The 22,411-nt window shown below is 29.7% G+C and overlaps 3 protein-coding genes across 5 annotated transcripts in view; 1 reads left to right on the top strand and 2 right to left on the bottom strand.

Moving 5' to 3' along the window:
- Window positions 1–710, bottom strand: part of LOC130452374 (angiotensin-converting enzyme) — a 50,420-nt gene extending 49,710 nt beyond the window's left edge. Inside the window, exon 1 of the mRNA XM_056791612.1 lies at window positions 132–710. Coding sequence (XP_056647590.1) covers window positions 132–656 — 525 coding nt within the window. The 5' untranslated portion in view covers window positions 657–710. The remainder of the gene's footprint in view (window positions 1–131) is intronic.
- Window positions 711–2,532: 1,822 nt separating this feature from the next.
- LOC130452375 (angiotensin-converting enzyme-like) lies at window positions 2,533–13,526 on the bottom strand. Of its 3 annotated transcripts, none has more exons than XM_056791613.1 (11): window positions 13,339–13,526; window positions 7,990–8,194; window positions 7,351–7,606; window positions 6,952–7,284; window positions 6,782–6,879; window positions 6,405–6,574; window positions 6,227–6,351; window positions 6,046–6,170; window positions 4,070–4,287; window positions 3,643–3,959; window positions 2,533–2,667 (listed from the first exon to the last, which is right to left on the bottom strand). In XM_056791613.1, the coding sequence occupies exons 1-11, from the start codon at window positions 13,380–13,382 to the stop codon at window positions 2,603–2,605; spliced, it is 1,956 nt and encodes a 651-aa protein (XP_056647591.1). In that variant the 5' UTR covers window positions 13,383–13,526; the 3' UTR covers window positions 2,533–2,602. The 3 variants fall into 3 exon arrangements, with proteins under 3 accessions (XP_056647591.1, XP_056647592.1, XP_056647593.1); XM_056791614.1 differs by lacking the exon at window positions 13,339–13,526 and adding an exon at window positions 10,771–10,900; XM_056791615.1 differs by lacking the exon at window positions 13,339–13,526 and adding an exon at window positions 8,347–8,457.
- On the top strand, window positions 10,816–22,327 carry LOC130452373 (centaurin-gamma-1A). Its single transcript, XM_056791611.1, has 15 exons — window positions 10,816–10,916; window positions 11,963–12,550; window positions 14,265–14,497; window positions 15,048–15,189; window positions 15,265–15,399; window positions 15,457–15,665; window positions 16,892–17,062; window positions 17,120–17,360; window positions 17,423–17,683; window positions 17,740–17,934; window positions 17,995–18,231; window positions 19,227–19,344; window positions 21,321–21,520; window positions 21,611–21,768; window positions 21,824–22,327. Exons 2-15 carry the CDS (start codon window positions 12,376–12,378, stop codon window positions 22,103–22,105), a joined length of 2,757 nt encoding a protein of 918 aa, XP_056647589.1. The 5' UTR covers window positions 10,816–10,916; window positions 11,963–12,375; the 3' UTR covers window positions 22,106–22,327.
- The last annotated feature ends 84 nt before the right edge of the window (window positions 22,328–22,411 follow it).

The following is a 22,411-nucleotide window of genomic DNA, read 5'->3' as shown; positions in this document are numbered from 1 at the left end:
ATGTTTTAAAAGACTTTTTATATTTAACAGGTAACATCTAATTAAAGTATCATAATAGTGGTATACCGAAGATGATTCAAAGGAAAATAAGTTTAAAAGAAAGAAAAATAGATAAAAAATTAGTTACTTACAGCTTCCAATTGCGTGGCTTGATTGATGTTAGTTTCGAAATTCCATTGAGCAGCTACGTTATTGGTACACATTTGAGACGCTTGTACGTCTAGAGCTTGTAAAATTCCACGTATATCTCCCTCGACTCTATTTCTAGTATTGAAATTATCGTCGAAAGATCGTTGCTCATTTCGGCCAAATTGATTAGGACTTACGTTATTTATTTTAGGAACGAAATTTGGTGATAAATCGCTGGGTCTCTGTCCGAAATTTTGATTATAATCATTCCTAGGGTCATTAACGTTGTAAGAAAATTCGTCGTAGGGTGGTAGAGGAGTAGAACTAATCGGGGGGTAAGAAGTAGTACCGGAAAAACTTCTTCCGTCGTTTGGTTTGTATAAATTAGGAAAATTGTTGTCCCTATATTGTGGATTATTAGAATTAGGAATAAAAGCTGGTGGTAAATTGACTTGTGCTATAGCTGAATAAAAAATCAACATAAAAATGATTAGAATTCGTTGTTTAGGAGCACTTATATCACACATTTTTTTCTACTTTTTCTTTAGCTTCGTACACTATCTAAAGTTGGTTTGTATACTGAGGAAAATTTCGTTTGTTATTGTATAAACACGTGGGAATTATTTGAGGAAAAGGTGGGGCGAAGTAAATAGGTGATGTATATGGTACTATTTACCTTCGAATCGGTTAATGGTGAATACAATTATGTACATGTCTAGTACTCTAATCAAGTATGAGTCTTATATAGGGTGATTCTTTTAAAGTTTGGTTATACAACAATTTGTATTTCCAGATAACCCATTTTAATTTGAAATTTATAAATATTACTATATACAGTGTGTCAAATTACATAGTGTAACTCATAACCGATAAATACACTCAAAGTAATATAAAATTAAATACGTTATTTTATCTAGGATTTGAAATAGACAACCGGAAATAGTAGAATACTCTTAAAATTCTAAATCAATTGAGCATATTAGAAATACTCGCTTGTTGAATTTTATCATTTAAATTATGTTTTCAAAACATCTATTTAGATGTCGAGAATAACCACCCTATACCTACAATATAAATTATTAAATTCAAATAATATACGGTGGAGCAAATTAATATTTATCCTTTTCTACTGTCTATAGTATGGATATTGAAAAAAGATGAACAACAATCATTATTTGGTTCTATTCTTAAAGCTTTTGATCTCTTCTGATAGCTGTCGTTTATAAAAATAATTTTTTTAGAATGTTTTCTATTTTGGATTCCAATATATATTACAAAATTAGTTTTTTTGTAGCTCTTATTTTTATCTTCCAATAATTCACTCGCTATTTAAGATATATACAGGACATATAATATTGCCAGAATAACCGTTTTTTACATTCAGATGTATTATGTCTAACAAACCATGTTACGGAAATGTGTAAATTAGTACAAGATATTCAATTAGTATTTATTGAATATTTTATTATTAATTCTTTATAAAAACCTTTTATTATCGTTCTTGTTAAATATACTTAGTATAGATTTTTACTTCAATTATTATTATTAAATTTGTAGGTGAAAAAGTCGATTTACAAAAAATAGTGCTACAGGTGCGTTGTATTGTTATAGTCAAACGTCCCACCAACTGAATACATGGTTTCAGAGCGCGCTTTCCTTGACAGGTATACAAAATGACGTTTCATGCTCGTTTAAATTGATTTTAATGTTTAACGTATTTAGTTTAGTTCTTAATAAAATGGTGGTATTTTAGATAGTATTTATATATACTAACATTATAGCGACTGAACAGGAATGCTTATACATTGCGAAAAGTTTTATCTACTATTATTCTGTTCTGACTATGTATTGTGTAAATTTTATCGTTTACCCAAGTTTTAATTTGTTTTTTTTTTGTTTTGGTGAGTTTTCTTGTGCATTTACTGATACTTTTAAGCCTGTATTGTATCTTAGTGGTATTTTCCAATTTTTGAACATTGAAATGTTGAAGGTAAGGTTGTGTCTTTTATACCTTTCGTTATATAAGTTTGTGTGTGAGGATAATCATTAAAAATTTATGAAAAAGAATTTAAAAAATATAGAAATAACCAAAAAGCAATAATTTCAATTCAAAAGCAAGTTATATCACTCAAATTGAGCTGAATGCGGAAAATTCCACAAGACCGTGGATTGATATACTTTTCTTATTTTTTTTTGCATTTTTTTAGTATTACTTTGATAACTAGAATACTTTCATTCATCTAATAGTTAATTTTAATTCGATACACAATTTGACACAGCTTAATTTTGTCATTTTTATCTTTCAGAGTCCATATCACAATTTTAACCGTTTAAAATGTTTTCCTATGAAAAACCCATTATTTAAAATTAATGATTAATAGTGGGAGGATAAATAATAAACAATTAAATCATAGTCATTTATTAAGAATAAAATTTCAAAAAATTATAATACATAAAATTAGCATAACATTTATTACTCGGTAGATTCTTCTTCTTGTTGTTTCTTTGATTCTAGTTCTTGACGAGTTCGAACACATACTAAAAGTAAATAAAGTCTTTTAAGATTAAAAAAAAATCTTTCTAATTATTTTTTAGATTATATTATATGTTCAAAAAATTGTATTATACTGTCAAGTAATTTATAGGATAACATTGATTCACAAGTAAGTCTGTGGTTGACATTTGACATATAGAAACGAGCGCACTACTTTGATGTTATCAAATGAACGCAGCATATATGTTCAATTTGATATACATGAAAGTATGTTCCTTTTTATAGAAACCACAGAGCTGAAAAGTGATTTTTATAGAAAAAAATAGAGAATATCGTTTATGGAGTTTAGTTTCATTTCAAATTTTAAATTCTGACTGTTCACTGGAAACTGTTTTCAAAATATTGAAAATTGAAATTGGAACATACGCCATTTTATAAAAGCCACAATAAAATTCAATAGAGGTGATCCTGTCGACATACAAAAAAATGCGCCAAGTGGATAGTTCCAGAACGCGTTTCAATTGCTATAGACAATTGGATGACATGAATTATTATAGAAGAATGAAAAGCATAGAAGAAATAACCACTTTGACATCGAGAATTGCATTTTTTTTATTGTCGACATACATAATGAAACTCGACGGACGCGTTCGATTTAAATCGTTCTTAAACGTACTTTTGTTGGTGGTTTTCGTTAGCTTATACTTTCAATAGAATAATTCGATTATTTAAATTACAATAGATGATTCGAATGCATAGAAGAAATCGAATTTGTTCATACAAACAGCAAGAATTACGCTACTTTACGCATACACAACAAAACGTAATCGGAGCGTTCAAGAACGCGTGTTAGTTGTCAATAATCCATCAGTTGACGTCTCGAAATCGCGTAAATTATCATAGATGCTTGAAAAAATCATAGAGAAATAAATTTATCTCGATCTAATTCGAGATATTAGCTAGATTAGCGTTATTTTCGACAATTTTGACAATTTAAAAAAAGTAAATAGAACCGTTACCTCTTTTAGTTTTTTCCCATCCGATAAACACGCCGTTTTTAACATTTTCTTTTTCCAACCAATCTTGAAGAGGCTTAAAATATTCCAATAGACCGCCGGCGTCCATATTCCTTTGCCCCGTCAGGGCTTCCATGGCGTCGGGCCAAGGTCTCGAGGCGCCCATAGCAAGCATTTTTTTAAGGGAATTTCCCGCGTTGGTATTTTGGTATATGTCGCATTCGTGGAGGGGTTTATTGGCGTTGTTCGGTTCGTATTCGCCCGCCTTTTCGCAAAGGGCCCTATGGAATTGGAACTGGATCACGAAACTTATGAAATACCTGTAAAAATAAAAACCAAACTGACCGATATTCCGAGTTATAAGGGCCTAATGTAGGTAAGATGGGGTGCTGTAAGGGAAAAAATCGATTATTTTTACAATAAATCTCACCTGAGGTAGGGAACATCGGCGACTATGTGATATTTGGCTGCGGGGTCGAAGTCTTCTTCGGATCGATCGACTGGTGGTTCCAAACCTTGATATTTCTCCCTCAATTCCCACCATTTGCAATTGTAATTGTCCGATGTGGTATTTCCGGAGAAAACGTCCCATCTCCAAAGGTCGATCAAGTATCCGAACGGTAAAAATGCTATTTTGTCCAAACCAATCTGAAAATCGTTGTTCAACGTAAAAAGAAAGGAAGACATGAATGAAGAAAAGAGTGGAACAGAAGAAGAAATGAAAAAATACGTGAAAATAAAAGAGAAAATGGATAAATAACAATCGAGAAAAAATAAAGGAGGAAAATAGTGATAAGAAAAAAGAAGAGAAAGAAATGGAATAATGAGAAAAGAAGGAAGAGAAGTGGAATGGGGAAAAATTAAGAAAAGCTAAAAAGAGATAATAAGAAAGAAAAGGAAACATTTATATGGAAAAAAGGGGGAAAAAGAAGGACGTGGAAAAGAGAAAACGATAAAAGAAAAAGAAAAAATAAGGGACTGAAAAATAACAGAGAGAAAGACAAAGAAAGAAAAAAAATAACGACGTAAGAATGGAAAGGAGAAAAAAGAAAGCGAAAAGAATATAGAAACGAGGAAACAAAAAAGGAAGAAAAGTTAGTAAAAAATTAGAGGAAAAAGAAACTGTAACAGAAAATAAAAAAGAATAATAACAAAGTGAAAAATGAGATTAAAAGAGGAAGAAAAAATAAATAATGAAATAGAAGTGAAAAGGAAGAAAGAAATAGAACAGAAAAATGACAAGGAAATTTCGAAAAAATTATCAAGAGAAAAGAAATGAAAGAAAAAATAACGAGAAAAACGGAGAAAGAAATAATGGTGAAAAAAATATGAGGAAGAGATATAAATGAGGAAGGAAAAAAAGAGAAATGGAAAAAAAAATTCTAAGGAAGAAAGAAACCAACGAAATTAAAAGAAAAAAAAAATACGAAAAACCTACAAAGAAAAAAAATAACGACGAGAAAAAAGGAGGAAGAAAAATAGTAATAAGAAAAATATGAGGAAGAGAAATAAATGAGGAAGAAAAAGAAAAGAAATGAGGAAAAAATTATAAGAAAGAAAGTAAAACAATGAAATTAAAAGAAGAGAAAAAATACGAAAAACCTTCAAGGAAAGAAAAGATAACGACGAGAAAAAAAGGAGAAAGAAAAATAGTAATGAGAATAATATGAGGAAGGAAAAGAAAAGAAATGAAGAAAAAATTATAAGAAACAAAGAAAAACAATGAAATTGAAAGAAGAGGAAAAATACGAAAAACAGAGAGAAAAAGTAACAACAATGAAAAAACAAATGAGGAAAATACTGATATGAAAGAAAGCAAAAGTGAGAAAAAAATTAGGGAGAAAGAAAGAAAAGAAATGGAAAAATACGAAAAAGGTACCGAGAAAAAGTGAAAGAAAGAAAAAAATTGGTAAAATAGTTCCTAGAAAAAAAGAAAGAAAAAGGAGGAATGAAAACAAAAAATGAAGAAACAGAGAAGAAAAAATAATGATAAACTGGAAATCTATAAAAAAAGAAACAAAAAGAATAACAAAGAAGGAATGTAAAAAATAAAGAAAAAAAGAATGGACACAAAAAGTCGAAAAAAAAATATATAAAAAAGAAGAAAATAAAAAATCCTTGCTTAGATCACGTTACGCCATCTACACTTTCGACTGCAAACCCTAGACGTCAAATATTCAGCGGTATAACAGAAAACTGTAAAATTAACATTAATTTCGAAATGACAACATAGAGGTGGAAATTTCTACTTATACTTCTGCCAGTTACAAAATAACAGTTTTGAAGGGATCGAAGTAGAAATTCAAAGTCTTATATAGGTGTTCATTATTGAAATTAAAATTGTCATCACGCTGCAAAAATTGTTTGAAAAATCCCGAAAAAGATAGAAAAAAATAATTTTGGTACCTTATATAAATTATTGAGGACTATTTTCGGATCGTCAGTTTTCGTGTTAACCAATCCGATTTTTCTCAAATGCTTCGTCGATTTAAACGACAACGAAATCAAATCGCCAACGGCCTCGTGAAAACCTGAAATTTATATATCCCGAAAAAACCAAAAAAAAAAAAATATTTTTTCCAAATACCATCATTTGCTCCGCTCCTATAAGTAACCGGTTGATCCTTATACTGCAAAAAATATTCGATATGCCCCATTTCGTGATGCGCCGTTGTCAGATCTTCAATATTAATGTCCGTGCACTGTTTTATCCTGTAAAAAAAATTCTGGATGGAAAATATTCCGGAAAACTTCGATATAATCACCTGAAATCTTTTCCGTTGTAAAAATCCCAAGCGGATGCGTGGCAAACTAATTCTCTATCGGTAGGTTTTTCTAAAATCGATTTTTCCCAAAAACTTTGAGGCATAGACGTCAAATTAATAGATACGAAGAAATCCTCAGCTGTTTTGAACATCTTCAAAACCGTATAATTCTGACGAAAAAATTATTACAAATAGTTATTTTTATTTGTAACTGTAACGGGTGTCCCAAAATTAATGCAAGATTTCAATGACACGTCGTTTCATATATTATCCTAAACTGTCAGCTGTCAAATTTTTTTTAGAATTGTCAACACTGCATAAATGGCGTCAAACTTAAATCTTGCGTTAATTTTGGGTCACCCTTTATATATAACTACCTGTTTTATCATTTCTGATGTTACATCGCTATCCTCAACTTCTGGATAAGGTAAAGTAAAACTGGCTATGTTACTCCAAGTTTGAGCCCACATATTTCCTTAAAAATTAACCAAATTTCGTATCAAAACCAAAACAGTTTAAATATCATTAAAAAATCGACAATTTTTACCTAATAAATGTGCTGGTATCGGTCCTTTTTCAGTTACAACATCCCCGTATTTTTCTTTGAGTTTATACCGCACGTAAGCGTGAATTTGCAAGTACAACGGTTTCAGCTGATCCCATAACCTTGCAATTTGATCTTTAAAATCCGGATCTTCATAATTAAATAACCAATATTCCCCTTGATTATTGAAATCGTTAAGTTTAGCGGCTTGATTCGATAATTTGACGTAATGTTTATAATTTTCTCTACATTTACGACCCACTGTATTTCTCCATTCGATCCAAACGTGTTTTAGTTCTTCTTCGTTTTTAGAATTCGCAAGGATATTCGTTATTTCTAAAATATGACAGTTAATTTATCGATTCTATAATCGATTTTTAATAATCGATAGATTCATAATACCTGGTTCTAATGCCAAATCGCATTTAGTTTTATTATGATAATCGCAAATTTTTCCTTTCGCATAAATCGCCTCCATTTCGCTGATGTTCTTTTTTAAATATTTGTAATCGTTTTCTGGTAAAGCTGATGATCCTAATACAGAATAAAACATAAATTGCCTTTTTATGTTATAATCCGAAAAAGATTTCCAATTGAATTGTTTGACCTGTTGCCAAGCTTCCTTTTCGCTTTCGGCCACTTCCGCCGATATCGCCAACTACAAAATTCAAATCTAACCAATGTCGCCAATATTATTAAATGTCATAAAAGAATACACTAAGGCACTGAAAAATCAAATTGCACTGAAAATGGCACGTGAAAATTTTTAAGTCGTAATGATTACACTGAGAAAAAACGTAACAATTTAAATTAAAAAAAAATTTTTTCTTCGAACTGATACCAGCAAGTAAAAATTCAAATTAAGGCACTGGCGCCCAAGTTTTTGGGTAAGAAAAAGATTACACTGAGAAAAAGCTAAACGGAACATAATAATTGAAATTGAGAAATTTTATAATTTTTCATGTGAGCTGATGCTTATTTTACGAAACAAATAATTGATTTCAGTAGATTTTTTGTGTAGTTTTTCTGATCGTTACTTACAGCTTTTTCCAAGTTCGCATCCGTTATATTAGATTCGTAATCCCATTGGGCGAGTGAAGATCTATAGGAATTTTCTTCATTTTTCTTATTTATCGTTTGCAGTAAGTTGTAAGCGCTCATTTCTTCTTCTTCTATATTCGGATCTTTGGCGTGGACCGATAGAACGAAATACAAAATGACACCGACAGCCACCATAGCTGTCAGTCTGTAACATAAAATTAGGTTAGTTTTTATGGTAATAACAAGCAAAATAAAAATTCTACAGTAGCTGAATGTATGGTGTGGGTTTTTGTTACTTAATATATTACAAGGTTGTTTAAAAATGATTGTGAAATCTAGAATATCTCTATTACTCACTTATAATATCGTTTTTTTTTGCGAATTTTAATTTGACTAAGGTTCGCTGCTTGTTGTGTAAGCAACAGCCGAAAAAGAAAACAGTTATACGGTGTGTTATACGACTTTTTTGAAACTAATTCAAAAGCAGTTTGTGTTTTCATTTTATAACCATTTTATTGCCTAATAAATTATGAAAATAATCCTCGCGATTTTTAATGGACATTTATTGGTTTTCAAAATATATTATTGGAAATATACAGGGGGGAACGGCTGAACCGTATCAGTATTTTAAATTCTACAAAGAAAACAGTGATTAAAAGACGATGCGATGATACAAAATAAGACAATATAACAAATAGATGCATTTAAATAAAAAAAGAAGAAACGTGAAAAACAAAAATATAGATAGTTTAGGTTAGGTTTATGACGAAAACGTGGAATGGTATGCAAAATACGAAAATATAGTCTATTCATTTTATATACGTATTATAAATGTATGATAAAATTAATTTCCAGAAAAATTCCAGATATGACAACGATGTAAATACTACTAAAACATGTATGACAAAACTCTCGATAATAATCGATAAAAAACAAGATGGAAACAATTAGATCACGTGGTGGTACTAGAAACTACTGTTTATATACTTTTATTAGTAATTTTGTTTCTCAGTGTATAAAATAAATTTTTATCACCGTAAAAAGTCATCTTATGCAAGGTAAATTCCCCGTCTAAATTAAATATCGTACACTGTAAATAGTGTATTAACAAAAAATCCAAATTCTTTGAATTTCCAGAAATATTCCAAATCTGACAACGATGTAAATATAATTAAAACACGTATTACGAAACTCTCGATGATAATCGATAAAAAACCAGATGGAAACAATTAGATCACGTGGTGGTACTAGAAATTACTGTTTATATACTTTTATTAGTAATTTTGTTTCTCAGTGTATAAAATAAATTTTTATCACCGTAAAAAGTCATCTTATGCAAGGTAAATTCCCTGTCTAAATTAAATATCGTACACTGTAAATAGTGTATTAACAAAAAATCCAAATTCTTTGAATTTCCTGAAATATTCCAGACCTGACAACGATGTAAATACAACTAAGAAACATATCACGAAACTCTCGATGATAATCGATAAAAAAAGATGGAAACTACAATTAGATCACGTGGTGGTACTAGAAACTACTGGGTATACAATTTTATTAGTAATTTTGTTTCTCAGTGTATAAAATAAATCTTTATCGCCATAAAAAGTCATCTTATGCAAGGTACATTCCTTTTCTAAATCAAATATCGCACACTGTAAATAGTGTATTAACAATAAACCTAAATTCTTTGAATTTCCTGAAATATTCCAGACCTGACAACAATGTAAATACAACTAAGAAACATATCACGAAACTTTCGATCATAATAAATAAATAAATAAATAAAAAACAAGATGGAAACTACAATTAGATCACGTGGTTGTACTAGAAACTACTTATTATTATTTAATTTCAATTCATGCTTAAAGGAATCACACTCTGTATAATTGAACCATACAGCGACACGCACTGCTATTTTGGCCGAGAAATATTTGACGGGACGATCTTACACGAGTACGCACGATTCTATATGAGTCTCGAAAAGAATCGAAAAGGTTTTTCAATAATTCGATATCCTATCCGATTCTTTTACAAAAATTTTAAGTTTTAGAAATTATTTCTCTTTTCAATGAATCAAGATTATTATTATTATTCATAAAAAAATTGTAGGGAAAACACTGAATAGCATTCAATGTAATTATATGTTATAATCTAACACGTCATAATACTATATAAGCCACAACATGATAATAACGTTGTAAATTTGGCAACAACGAAACTGGCGAATGACATAAACCCTTAACATTATGCATACATTATAAATTGAATATTAACATCCTTTCATAATTTGTGTAATTAAACATTATTTATTAATAATAATACTCATTACAGTAAAATATTTATTAAATCTGATGTAAGTAACCTATTACTTCGTTACGTTTTGGAATATTTCGATTTTCAGTTAACGTTTCACGTTGCTATATAATTAACTAAACTTCATATTTGCTTTTCTCTATAATTTTATAATAATTTAGAAAAAACATTCGTTTTAGTATCTAGAAATCGTATTAATAAATTTTGTAAATGTAAATTAGCTTTTATGCCAGTCACTGACCGCACAAACATTTCGTGTAAATAAAATATTGACCTCAAGATTGAATCTTGATTATTTACCAGAATCATGTAACATGGAATATCTACGAGATATTAAATTTATTTGATAATACATTTTACCGATACTATTCAGTCTTTGTTTTGCTTTCTCATAATATTGGAAACAATTTTCTTTGTTTGCACGATATTATAAAATGTTACAAGTGAATATTATTTGCAACTTACCTTCGATTATTTTCGTGGTGCATACTGTAATTTATCTGAACAGATTGTGCTTATTCAAATACTGATTTATAATAAGAAGAAATAGTTAACAACAGACCAGTTTTAACGGCAAAAGTCAGTAGCGTTGTACATTATAATTATTAAAGGTAATAAGCATGTAAACAAGATTTTTTTTTCATAAATAAAATAAATTTTGACGTTTGATGTATATTTCCGTAAAGAAATGTTTGAATTATTTTACAACGTATTTGATAGACTGGAAGTGAGTAAAAAATTCGAGAAATAAACTCCTGACTTGTTATTATTTGTTTTCAACGAAGTTAATCAGGTATATAATGATTAAAAAACGTGTAAGAAGACTTTTATTGGTCCCTTTTCATTAGCAATTACATTCTATAGAAGCCTAAGCATCAATTCTATCGACCTTCTGTATTTATCTATAGCTTTCCTTCTTCTTTTTTATTTTCTCAATTGTAAATAGAACTAGTAATCATAGAACTAATATTACCAAACATAACCTAATATGTATAACTATAACAACGTAAGAATCCAGGAACGCACTTAGTAAGCGTTCAGTACAATGTAGTACAAATTTAATGAAAAATAAAATAATTTTCTTGAATTTTTTACTTCTTAGACCTCTTTAGATGTTTTTGGTGGTGATGATTTGTCTTGATTTTAGATCTCTTTCCTATGAAAATCAGTTTTTAATAACACGACAAATTGACTGTACGAACTACTTCGGTTTTCATTTATATTATTTGTCATTTGAAACTGATTTACATAGAAAAAAACCTAAAATCAAAACGAATTATGACGAATAATGAATTATATATTATATTAATAACAATAAGTTATAATTCTTATATACATTTGTTCTCCAATAGTATCAAAGGAAAGTGTGAAATTACGACATATATCCTACTTAAAAAAATTGATTATCAAAAAAAATAATTATTTATTTATTTTAATCGTTTTAAAATAAAATTTAAGTACTTTTAACACATAATTTTAATTGTTTTAATATTAAATTACACGCCTCCGGGTTTTTCATTGTCTATGTTTATCTGTCAATGTTTTGGTCCTATCTACAAATTTTAATATCAAAATTACGCCATGACGTCATAAATTTAATCAGTTCCATTATCAGCTATTTTCCGTATGGATCAATAAACTAACAGTTTCTTTCTAGATCCGGATCTGTCTACAATTTACTGTGATCGTAGTTACTTCGGTTGCGTTCGTGTTTCAGTTAAAACTCAATTCGATTCACAAGTTCGAGTTCTATGGTATCAACAGATACGTTCATTGGAACGAACCCTATTTTTGTCGATCAAAGAATAAACACAAACAAACGGTATATACAAGAAAGTGGGAGTATAAGGTGTAGAGAATTGGAAAGTGTCTAAAACTTAACCTTAAATTAAAAAAAAATTGTTTTTGTGCTTTAAATTTCGTAAACCGATAATGTAAATATACCGTGAATCGGGGAAACGATGATTTTCGTTAAAATACGATTTAAATTTAAGTGTTACGAACGAAACTGACAGTGTTCTATTTATGACGTCTATACCATTAAAAAAATCAGTCCTAGTTTAATAAGAAATGAACTCCCGTACTCATTTACACCCTTTCATGAACAATTCAGTATCGATTAGACAAGAAATTCAAAGGTTTGAAAGTGTACATCCGAGTATTTATGCCATATATGACTTAATTGATGTTATAACTGATGGAGTAGTTGCCCAACAAATCAGGGATCATGTAGTCTGTATTGAAGGTAAGATAATGGTGAAAATATGCTTATATTATGTTAAATGTATTATTAAACGTGTATTTATAAGTACTTATTGTCAAATTATATTTATTTGCACCAAAAAAACAAAATTGAAAATATTTATCTTGTTGAATTGAACATTTCTTATCTAATGCCATGAAAACAAATACGAAAATAATCCATTATAACACCTATTTCAATCCATTATTATGAATTGGGTTAACAAACCTTAATTCTTTTTATTTTTAAAAAATTTAGAAACTAAATCAAGAATAGTCAAGTAGGACATAATCTCTTCGTTTTTTAAAGGTTTTTAATTATTTTTATTACGATTGAACATATTTTTACTCACATAACAGTTTCAAAAAGTATTTCTGTTGACATATATGTAATGAATTTTTAAGATATGTCCAGAAATTTTGTCACATTCTTTCATGAAATTAGTTTTACTAGCAATTACAACTAATAGTTGTAAATAATAAGAAAAAGTTAACCATATCTTTAATTTCAATGTAGTTTCTAGTAAAACCGAATTTTGGAAGCTCTTCATGTATCATATTTAGTGCGAAAAAAGCGTAAAAATACTCATAATTGGTGTGAAATCACAAAATTAAAAACCAATGCTTTTATTATTCATTTTTGACCATCAACGAGTGATTTTGAATATAAAAACTAAATAATTTTGATCACTAGACATATGTAATAAATTTTGAACAATAGAATAATATTTTAATCAAATTTAGACTCCCCCTTATAGATTTTTTTACCCCATTTTGCAACAATTCACTTACGTAATTATTATAATCCATTTTTTATGTTTTTTAAAAAAATTCATTTTATCACAACACAACTTTATGTACGTGCTCTGTTAACTGTTTAATATATTTTTTAATCGTTCCTATTTATCTCTGAAATGTTGAAAATTCCTATGTAAATATAAATTTTATGTCAAGAATTCAGTACACACTGTATTTGTAACATTTAATTTCAACGAGCTCAAATTTTTTATACTACATAAATAGCAACAATGACGGGAAATAAAATAAACAATACCCGCATACAAATGTCTATTTTGCATAATTTTACTGTTGTATATTTATAAATAAAGTGGAGGAACCATGAGCATTGATGACTTTCCTCAGACTTGACAAGACGTCAGTCAATAACAGACATGAATTTTAATATCACCCTTTGTTTTCGATTATTATTATAAGTCGTTAGATTGTAAAATGATTCATAAATTTTTATTTACATTTCGACTAGACATTGATGTGTTTTTTAATGTGTAAACTTTTAAAATCCATTATAACGATGTTAAACATATCTTTAATTTCTTATCAAATAAAATTAATAAATCGATTTTAATAAACGAGTGTAATTTATTCATAAAAGTCTAGAGTTGATACAACATGAACTTTATGAAAGATATATCTATTTTTTTTTTCATTTGAAATATGTATATAATATAACATCCATTATATTTTAATTCTAACCTTATTTAACGTTACTTTATAATATAACTCGTTCTATGTTAAATTAATATAATTATACCTTGAAATAAAATGACAATTTTTAACAAAAATTATAAATTTATTTGTGAAGCTCTAGATCAAGATGGCGTCATAAATGATCAATCGATGATTCAAAAAAGTAGATCATAACCTCAAAATGGGTTATATAAACAAAAGTAATTTACAATTTCTGTGTAATTTCACAGATTCGTTTGTGAATTCTCAAGAATGGACATTATCGCGTACTGTACCGGATTTACGATTAGGTATAGTTGGGGCTTTATCATCGGGAAAATCAGCACTCGTTCATCGTTACCTTACCGGATCTTATATGCAAGAAGAGTCCCCCGAAGGGGGACGCTTTAAAAAAGAAATCGTTATCGACAATCAGAGTTATCTACTTTTAATTAGGGATGAAGGAGGACCGCCAGAATTACAGGTATATTAAAAATATCCATTTAGTTATCTGATGTAGTATTTCTTCGATTTTTATACGAAATTAAATATAAATAAAATTTATGAGTTTATTTGATTAGGGAAGTTATTGACTGTCATATTTTTATCGATTAATGAATTAGTGATAATCTTAATCCATTGTAGGACCATTACTGATAAATCGACAACTTTCTACTGTTTGTTTATACATCCTGTAATAAATCCATAATTTTTTTGTTCAAATCCAATCTAATAATCAAATATTACACGTAGGATTTGTTATTTATGATATTCATTTGAACTACTCCAACGATTTATCATAATTGTCTCATATTAAAAACTAAAAAAACCTAATTCGAGGTGACTAAGTATTCGTTAGGTGTTGAAACATTTGAACTACTTGTTTTATTCATTATAATTGTTGATTATGTCGTATTTAAAACATCAGAAAATTCATTTTAACCAAAATATTGAATGGAAAGTGATGGATTTATTCTGCTCATTTGAACTACTCTAACGATTTATCATAAGGAATTATTCGAAATTTATTTCAGTTTACTGCCTGGGTTGATGCCGTTATTTTCGTCTTCAGTCTGGAAAACGAATCCTCTTTCAATGCAGTATATAATTATTATACCAAGATGGCTCAATATAGAAATTCATCGGAAATTCCTTTGATTTTAGTTGGGACTCAAGGTGAGTTCTTGTTCTAAAAAAAATTCATCGTTATTCTATTACTTAGTATGAGAATAAATGAAATATTTCTTCCAGATGCAATAAGCGAGAATAATCCAAGAGTCATTTATGATTCTAGAGCGAAAAAATTGGCAAACGATTTAAAGAAATGTACATATTACGAAACATGCGCAACTTATGGACTCAACGTCGAAAAAGTTTTCGAAGACGGTGATTTTCTACAAATAAATAATTACTTATATAACCAATTAATACATTTTTTTACAGCTTGTCAGAAAATAGTACAACAAAGACACGCTCTAGCACCTTGTTTGACTCCTACTAACTCGAGACCTTCTACTCCAAACAACAGTCATTATTACCCGAATCCTGTAACTGTACAAAGAAATTATTTACAAAGCAATAATGGTTACCAGCAGCATGGACAATCACAAGCCCACATGTCCCCCGGACATAATCATACTCTCTCACACAAGGTAAGATAATTTTTATAATTGAAATTGTTTTGAAGATATTTTAACTTAAAAAAAATATATTATAATAAATTTTGACAAATTGATAAAAAAATCTAGATATTTTTAGTATACAAGCCTTTTATTTTATTAAAAATTTTGAACGAATAGCTTTGGTATCAAATCTTCTAAGTGCAGTGAAGAATTCGTTACTTCTTCTGTTTATTTGAACTACTCCAACGGTTTATCATAATAAAAACTGGAAAAATCCTAATTAAGGGCGGCTATTGATTCGTTTGTTGTTGGTACATTTGAATTATTTGTATGGTTCATTATAATTGTTGTATTATGTCAAATTTGAAAGTTGGGATGATTCATATTAACGGAAACCTTTGATCTATGTTCAAGGCACTGCTTCTTCTCTGTATTTCAATATTTTCACTGGTAATTCTCCACTTCTATTTTAGTTGGAACTTCCTTGTTTAGTCGCTCTTCATATTCCAAATTTGAATAAATTTGTTTTAATGTAAACCTTTATTAGATAGTAAAGTTATTTTTTCTGTACATTTGAACTACTCTTATGGTTTATCTTATTTAAAACTGAAAAAATATATATAATGTGCTCAGCTAAGGATTCGTTTTTATTTCATACATTTAAACTACTTGTACGATTCATTATAATTTTTAAATACATATATCATATTCAGTACTTAAGCGAATTTATTTTACCAAAAATCTTATATGAGAAATGGAGAAATCATTATTTATTGTGTTTATTTGAACTACTTCAACGAATTATCATGATTGCTTTATATATTATATTCTAAAAAGACCTAAACCTGACTTGGGGTAAAGAAGGATTTGTTTTTGTTACATTCGAGCTACTCTAACTATAATTGTCTTCCATATGTAAAAAAACCTAATTGGGAGTAACAGAGAATTAATTTTTGGTACAACTGGACTACTCTAATTACAATTGTCTCATATATCATATTCAAAACTGACAAAAACCTAACTGGAGTTAGCTAATGATTTGTTTTGATATATCTGAACTACTCAATTAAAATGGTCTTTTTTATTAACAAAAAACTAGTTTGGAGTAGCTGAGAATTAATTTTTGGTACATTTGGACTATTCTAATTACAATTTTCTTGTGCATCACATTTTAAACTGACAAAAACGTAACTGAGGGTAGCTGATTTGTTTTTGGTACATTTAAACTACTTATGTGATATATTACACCATTTCAGGATCCACCAAGTATCCAATCGACAGATTTACGTCAAGTTCATACCCTAAAATCGAATACTTCAAATTTTATCCGGCGTGAAATCACAGATAGTAAAGAATTGATTTACAAATCTGCGGATGATAGATGGAATTCTTCTACATCGACGATCGGTAGTCACGCTTCGTCTCAAGTAAATATCTTTAGTGAAATATCCAAATTTAAGTCTTTAATAATTATTTTTTTACAGGGTTTGGGATTACAGACAGTGGAAAACAACAACTTATCGAAATTCGCGGCCCCACATTCATTAGATAACCTCCAAACTAGTACCAAGGATGGTAAAGATTTACCGACCCCCAATTCCACACCGACGACTTCCAGAAAAAGTAGACGGAGATCGAATCTATTCACCCCCAGTAAAAAAGGTGAAGATAAATTGAAAAACGGGGGTGATTTCGGTAGTGGAAGAGCCATACCGATTAAACAAGGTAAATATGTCACTCAATATTTTTTTAGAAATTTCTCGGGTACCAAATTATTTAATTTTCAGGTTATTTATACAAAAGGAGCAGTAAACCTTTAAATAAAGAATGGAAAAAGAAATACGTGACGTTATGTGATGACGGTCGTTTAACCTATCACCCCAGTCTACATGATTACATGGAAGATATACATGGAAAAGAAATTTCCTTGCAATACGTAACAGTTAAAGTTCCCGGACAGAAACCTAGAGGTTCCAAATCGATTATAACAATCGCGGGTGGTGGACACATCGGTATAAACGAAGGACTTGGAGGTATTTCACTTTCTGGTAAGAAACACCTATCCCTAAAGCTCATATTCTTATTAAAAATATCGATTTTGTAGGTAAAGGGAAACCTTCGGAGAGGATACCACCAGATTGTTACGATTTAAAAGATTCCGATACCAAACAGTATAGCGGAGATGAATCGATGGTATTTTTAACCAACAATATCTTAAACGGAGATAATACCAAAACGGATATAAAAAAAAGACATAGGAGAGTGAAAAGTAGCAGCGTAAAAAACTCTGAATATGATGGTTCGTGTAATTTAACCCCAAAAATGTGATATAAAGTCTTAAATAATTATTTTTTTACAGATATAGACGCAAACGAATTCTATATAGTTTCGTTAGATAATAAACAATGGCATTTTGATGCTTCAGGTCCAGAAGAAAGAGACGAATGGGTAACGGTTATAGAACAACAGATACTCAATTCGCTTCAACTTAACGAAACTTTTAAAACTAGAAATAATCCGGCTGAAGCTTCTACTATACAATCGATCAAAGCTAGGGTACAAGGAAACGGATTTTGCGTCGATTGCGATGCTCCAAGTGAGTAAACCAGCTTCTTCAGTGGTTCATTTGAACTACTGGTTCGATTTATAATCTTTATCGTCATATTCGAAAACATATTTCGAGTAATTCTTGAATGTGAGGTTAATGGGCTTCTTTTATGACTTGGACTAACCTGTAGCCTTATTTTTTCAATTTTTAATCTACATTATCTTTAGATTTTGTTCTTCCTCTTCTCCTTCCAGACGTTCGAGCTACTTTTCTTTGGTACAATTGAACTACCGGTAACATTTATTTAACTCATTAAATTTGCACATATTAAAAATTCACAAAATCGTTGATTATACGGCAAAGGATTTAGTTGTCTTTATTTCATTTAAACTACTGATTCGATTTACAATCTTTGTTGTCATTTTCAAACAGATGTTTTGAGGAATATCTTGCATTTGAGGTTAATGGATTCGTTTATTGCGTTGGTACATTTGATGCTGCTTTGATTTATCTAAGGAGACGGTTATTGCGTCGATTGCAATGGTACAAGTGAGTAAATACTTTGTAGATTTGGTCCTTTTAAATATCTTCATCCTTTATTTATCCATATTTAGTGTAAATAAGAGAAAATCTTTAATGTGTGGTTAATGGATCGGTTTTTATTCTGTGATACATTTGAACTACTGTTATGATTTTTTTAGTACTATAGGACAAATTTGAATATGGTGATAATGGAATCGTTTTTTCTTTGGTACATTTGAACTACTGATAAGATTTAGCATGGTTTCTATCGATTTTTTGCAAAGTTTTGTTGTTTTCATGACAGAGGACTATGGGGCCAGATTTTTATTATTCCCTTCTTCAACCAGTCCAATAATGTACAGTAATACTCATTGTTAATTTTTTTGTCTAATTATTACAAACTATTGGATGGAACGAGCTCACAATTTGACAATGACAGTGATTTGTGTTCAATTAGACTTAAACTTTATCTGTATCAAGTGTTGATGAAATTAATTTATTTAATACTGTTTTTATTGTAGATCCCGATTGGGCGAGTTTGAATCTAGGTGTACTTATGTGTATCGAATGTTCTGGTATACACAGAAATTTGGGATCTCATATATCAAGAGTCAGATCTATGGATTTGGACGAATGGCCGTAAGTAGATAACGTAAAATGACCACAAATTAACCATAACCTAAAAAATATTGTTATTAATGTGTGGAACACAAGGTTTCTTTTATTACCTTTTGTTTTTGATATTCCGAACTCAATTTTATAATTTTCTTTTCAGTTTGCTCATTTTTTATAAAAAAAAAAACGTGTTTTATGATCCTAGTACTGTATTTAAAGGATAATAACCTTAAACGTCGATCTTTATGCTCTTTTATCCTTGCGGGTCAGTAAAAACTGGTTCTTTTATGGTAAAAAACCTAAATGGCAGTTTCAATGCATTAAATGAACTTTTTGAAGTGATCCAGCCTTAAAGACATCTTCAAATCGCTTCTATTTTAGTGTATAGTTCGTTATTTTGAATGAATGAAAACATATTTTAGAAAAATCTTGTATGTGTGACAATGGTTTCGTTTTTCTTTTTTTGGTTCATCTGAACTACTAGTTCGATTTGTATTCTTGTCGTAAACATCTTATTCAACATTGGCCAACAGTTATTTTTTAGTTCTTTGCTTAGGCTCATTTGAACTACTGTTATGATTTATTATAATTATTGTATATTACATATTTAATGTGTAATGAGAACCAGGCTCCAAAGGCATCTCTAGGTGCTTCCTTTTTAATTTTTTTCATTTTCTGAAATTCTTAAACCAGTTTTTTTCAATGGATAGGCAAGGATTCGATATTTCTGTTAGGTTTGATTGATTCACTTCTATAACTTATTGTAAAGAACATATTTGGAAACGGATGGTAATTAATTTTAAGAAAAACCTTCAATACTTGTTACAGGAATCGCTTTTCTTTCTTTGGTTCATTGAAACTACTATTTGGTTTATAATCTTTGCCGTACACATTTCATTTAACATTCACAACAAGTTATTTTGCAGAAAACGGAATATTTGGCAAATATATGGTTTTTTTCTTAGATTCATTTGAACTACTGCTATTATCTACTGTAGACATTATATTTAAAACTGCCAAAATCTTACTTCATGTAGAATATTGAATATATGACTAAGGAATCGTATTTATTTCTTTGTTACATTAGAACTAATAGTTTAATTCACAACATTTGATATTCACACCTTATTTAAAATTGACAAAAACACAGTTCACAAAAAACATTGAATATGGGGTAAATATATGGATTTTCTTAGATACATTTGAACTACTGTTACTATTTATTGTACACATCATATTTAAAACTGCCAAAAACTTATTTCGAAGAAAATCTTGAGTATATGACAAAGGATTCGTTTTGTTTCCAATGTTCTTTGATCTATTTCTATAACTGTACTCATCATACATCAACAAAATTTACCAAAAATTGATTTCCCAATCAAAATCTAGAATATGTGACAAAGGAACCACTGATTTGATAAATAATCTTCATAGTACACAACACATCTTATCAAACATTAACAAAAAGTTATTTCGCATAAAACATCAAGTATGTGATGAGGATTTGGTTTTTTCGTAGGTTCATTTGAACTACTGGTATAATTCATCATAATTATCTTATTTATCACATTCTTAACCAATTGAAAATTTTGTAGACATTTTTTAGGGTAAACCAGTTAGGGTCGCCGTAGTGCCTATTTTTGACATTTTTCATAAATTATAGCTAAAAGAGGCTACACTAAAAGGTTGAGTGCCAATAAAAGGCGTTTTTCTCCCTATTGATATCTATTAAACCCAATTTTTTTGCCTACTTCGTAAAGTTACCATTGGTACCTACATGTTAGGTTAGAGTCTCTTCTTCTTCCATTTATTTTAGGACTTTGTCCTGTGTTTTCTTCAGTCTTGATCTCGGAAAGTCGATGTCCATGATTCACTTCATATCTTTGGAGGTTTGCCTGTTGATCTTCTTGTATTTGGCTTCTTCTAGATTAGAGTCGATAACATGATATATTAGGTGCTTGACCATCAAAATATGACAAGAGAATTTTCTTTACTTGTAGACCTGGAAATTTGGCAGTAATGTTAGCTATAGGTAATTCTTTAGCTAATTCTGTGTGGGAGGCTCAAACTCAAAACCGTTGCAAACCTAATTCACATTCTACGAGAGAGGAACGTGAAAAATGGATAAGAGCCAAATATGAACACAAAGAATTCTTACCACCACCAAACAATACGATGCCTTTGGGCCAACAACTTATTGGTAAGTACATAATAACAAAATTGACTTTAAATTTATTTTCTAACCTCAATATTTGTATGAGTTTTGACTAATTTCTCGTTTTATGATTAGATTACGTATGCGCTTCGAATATCAAAGGAATAATCACCGTATTAGCAAGGGCTAATGTCCAAGAAGTGAATACAACAGTAGGTCCGAGGGATTTAAGGACTCCTTTACATTTAGCTTGCGCAATGGGAAACCTCGCAGTTGCTCAACTACTACTCTGGGTAAATCCCACGATTATACCGTTTTTTATTTAAAAAATAACCGGTTTTGTTTTAGAATAACGCTGATGTGAAATGCGTCGACCAAGACGGTCGAAATTGTTTGGCTTACGCGAAAGCCGCTGCCAGTATAGCCGCGGCGAAATCTCAAACTTGTACCAACAGTCAAGATGTTGAGGTTTCCTCGGTGGCATGTAAATCCCTCGTCGAACTTCTTCTTTCTTACGGTTGTCCCGAAGCTACGACCGTGTCTATTAGTGGAACGATACCGAGGAGGAAGAATAGCAACAGTCAATCGGTTTCTACCGTACAATATAATAAATTAACCTCAAATGTTTAATAGAGGTTCGTGTTCACCTCTCTCGATGGATAATCTATTTATTTCTTTAAATATATATATATATATAAATATGTAAGTAAGCGAAGGAAATGTAAAAAAAATTTTTATTAAACTCATCCATGTCATTTTTGTAAACGTTTAGAATTATCACATGTTATGTATGTTTGAAGTATATAAAAATTCTTAACGCACTTAATAAATATTTTACTGTTATGGTGCAAATGATACAAATGTACCTTTAATATTCTACGGCTCGATTCATAGAACTAAAAGTTTAGGGCTCAATTATGACACAAGGTGAGTAAT

Source organism: Diorhabda sublineata, chromosome 1, assembly GCF_026230105.1.
Source record: "Diorhabda sublineata isolate icDioSubl1.1 chromosome 1, icDioSubl1.1, whole genome shotgun sequence".
In the NCBI taxonomy this organism is placed as follows: Eukaryota; Metazoa; Arthropoda; class Insecta; order Coleoptera; family Chrysomelidae; genus Diorhabda; species Diorhabda sublineata.
This window is presented reverse-complemented; position numbering and strand designations above follow the sequence as displayed.

Bases quoted from the DNA above. Each gene is read 5' to 3' on its own strand.
- LOC130452375 (XM_056791613.1), bottom strand. From the start codon at position 13,382: ATGAATTTTTTTAAAAAACATAAAAAATGGATTATAATAATTAC. The intron at 7,285-7,350 runs GTATTATGAATC...GTCATATTTTAG, and splicing joins CGATTTGGCATTAGAACCAG to AAATAACGAATATCCTTGCG. The intron at 4,288-6,045 runs GTACCAAAATTA...AACGATTTTCAG, and splicing joins TCCTCAATAATTTATATAAG to ATTGGTTTGGACAAAATAGC.
- LOC130452373 (XM_056791611.1), top strand. From the start codon at position 12,376: ATGAACTCCCGTACTCATTTACACCCTTTCATGAACAATTCAGTATCG. The intron at 17,361-17,422 runs GTAAATATGTCA...TTTAATTTTCAG, and splicing joins AGCCATACCGATTAAACAAG to GTTATTTATACAAAAGGAGC. The intron at 19,345-21,320 runs GTAAGTAGATAA...CTTTACTTGTAG, and splicing joins ATGGATTTGGACGAATGGCC to ACCTGGAAATTTGGCAGTAA.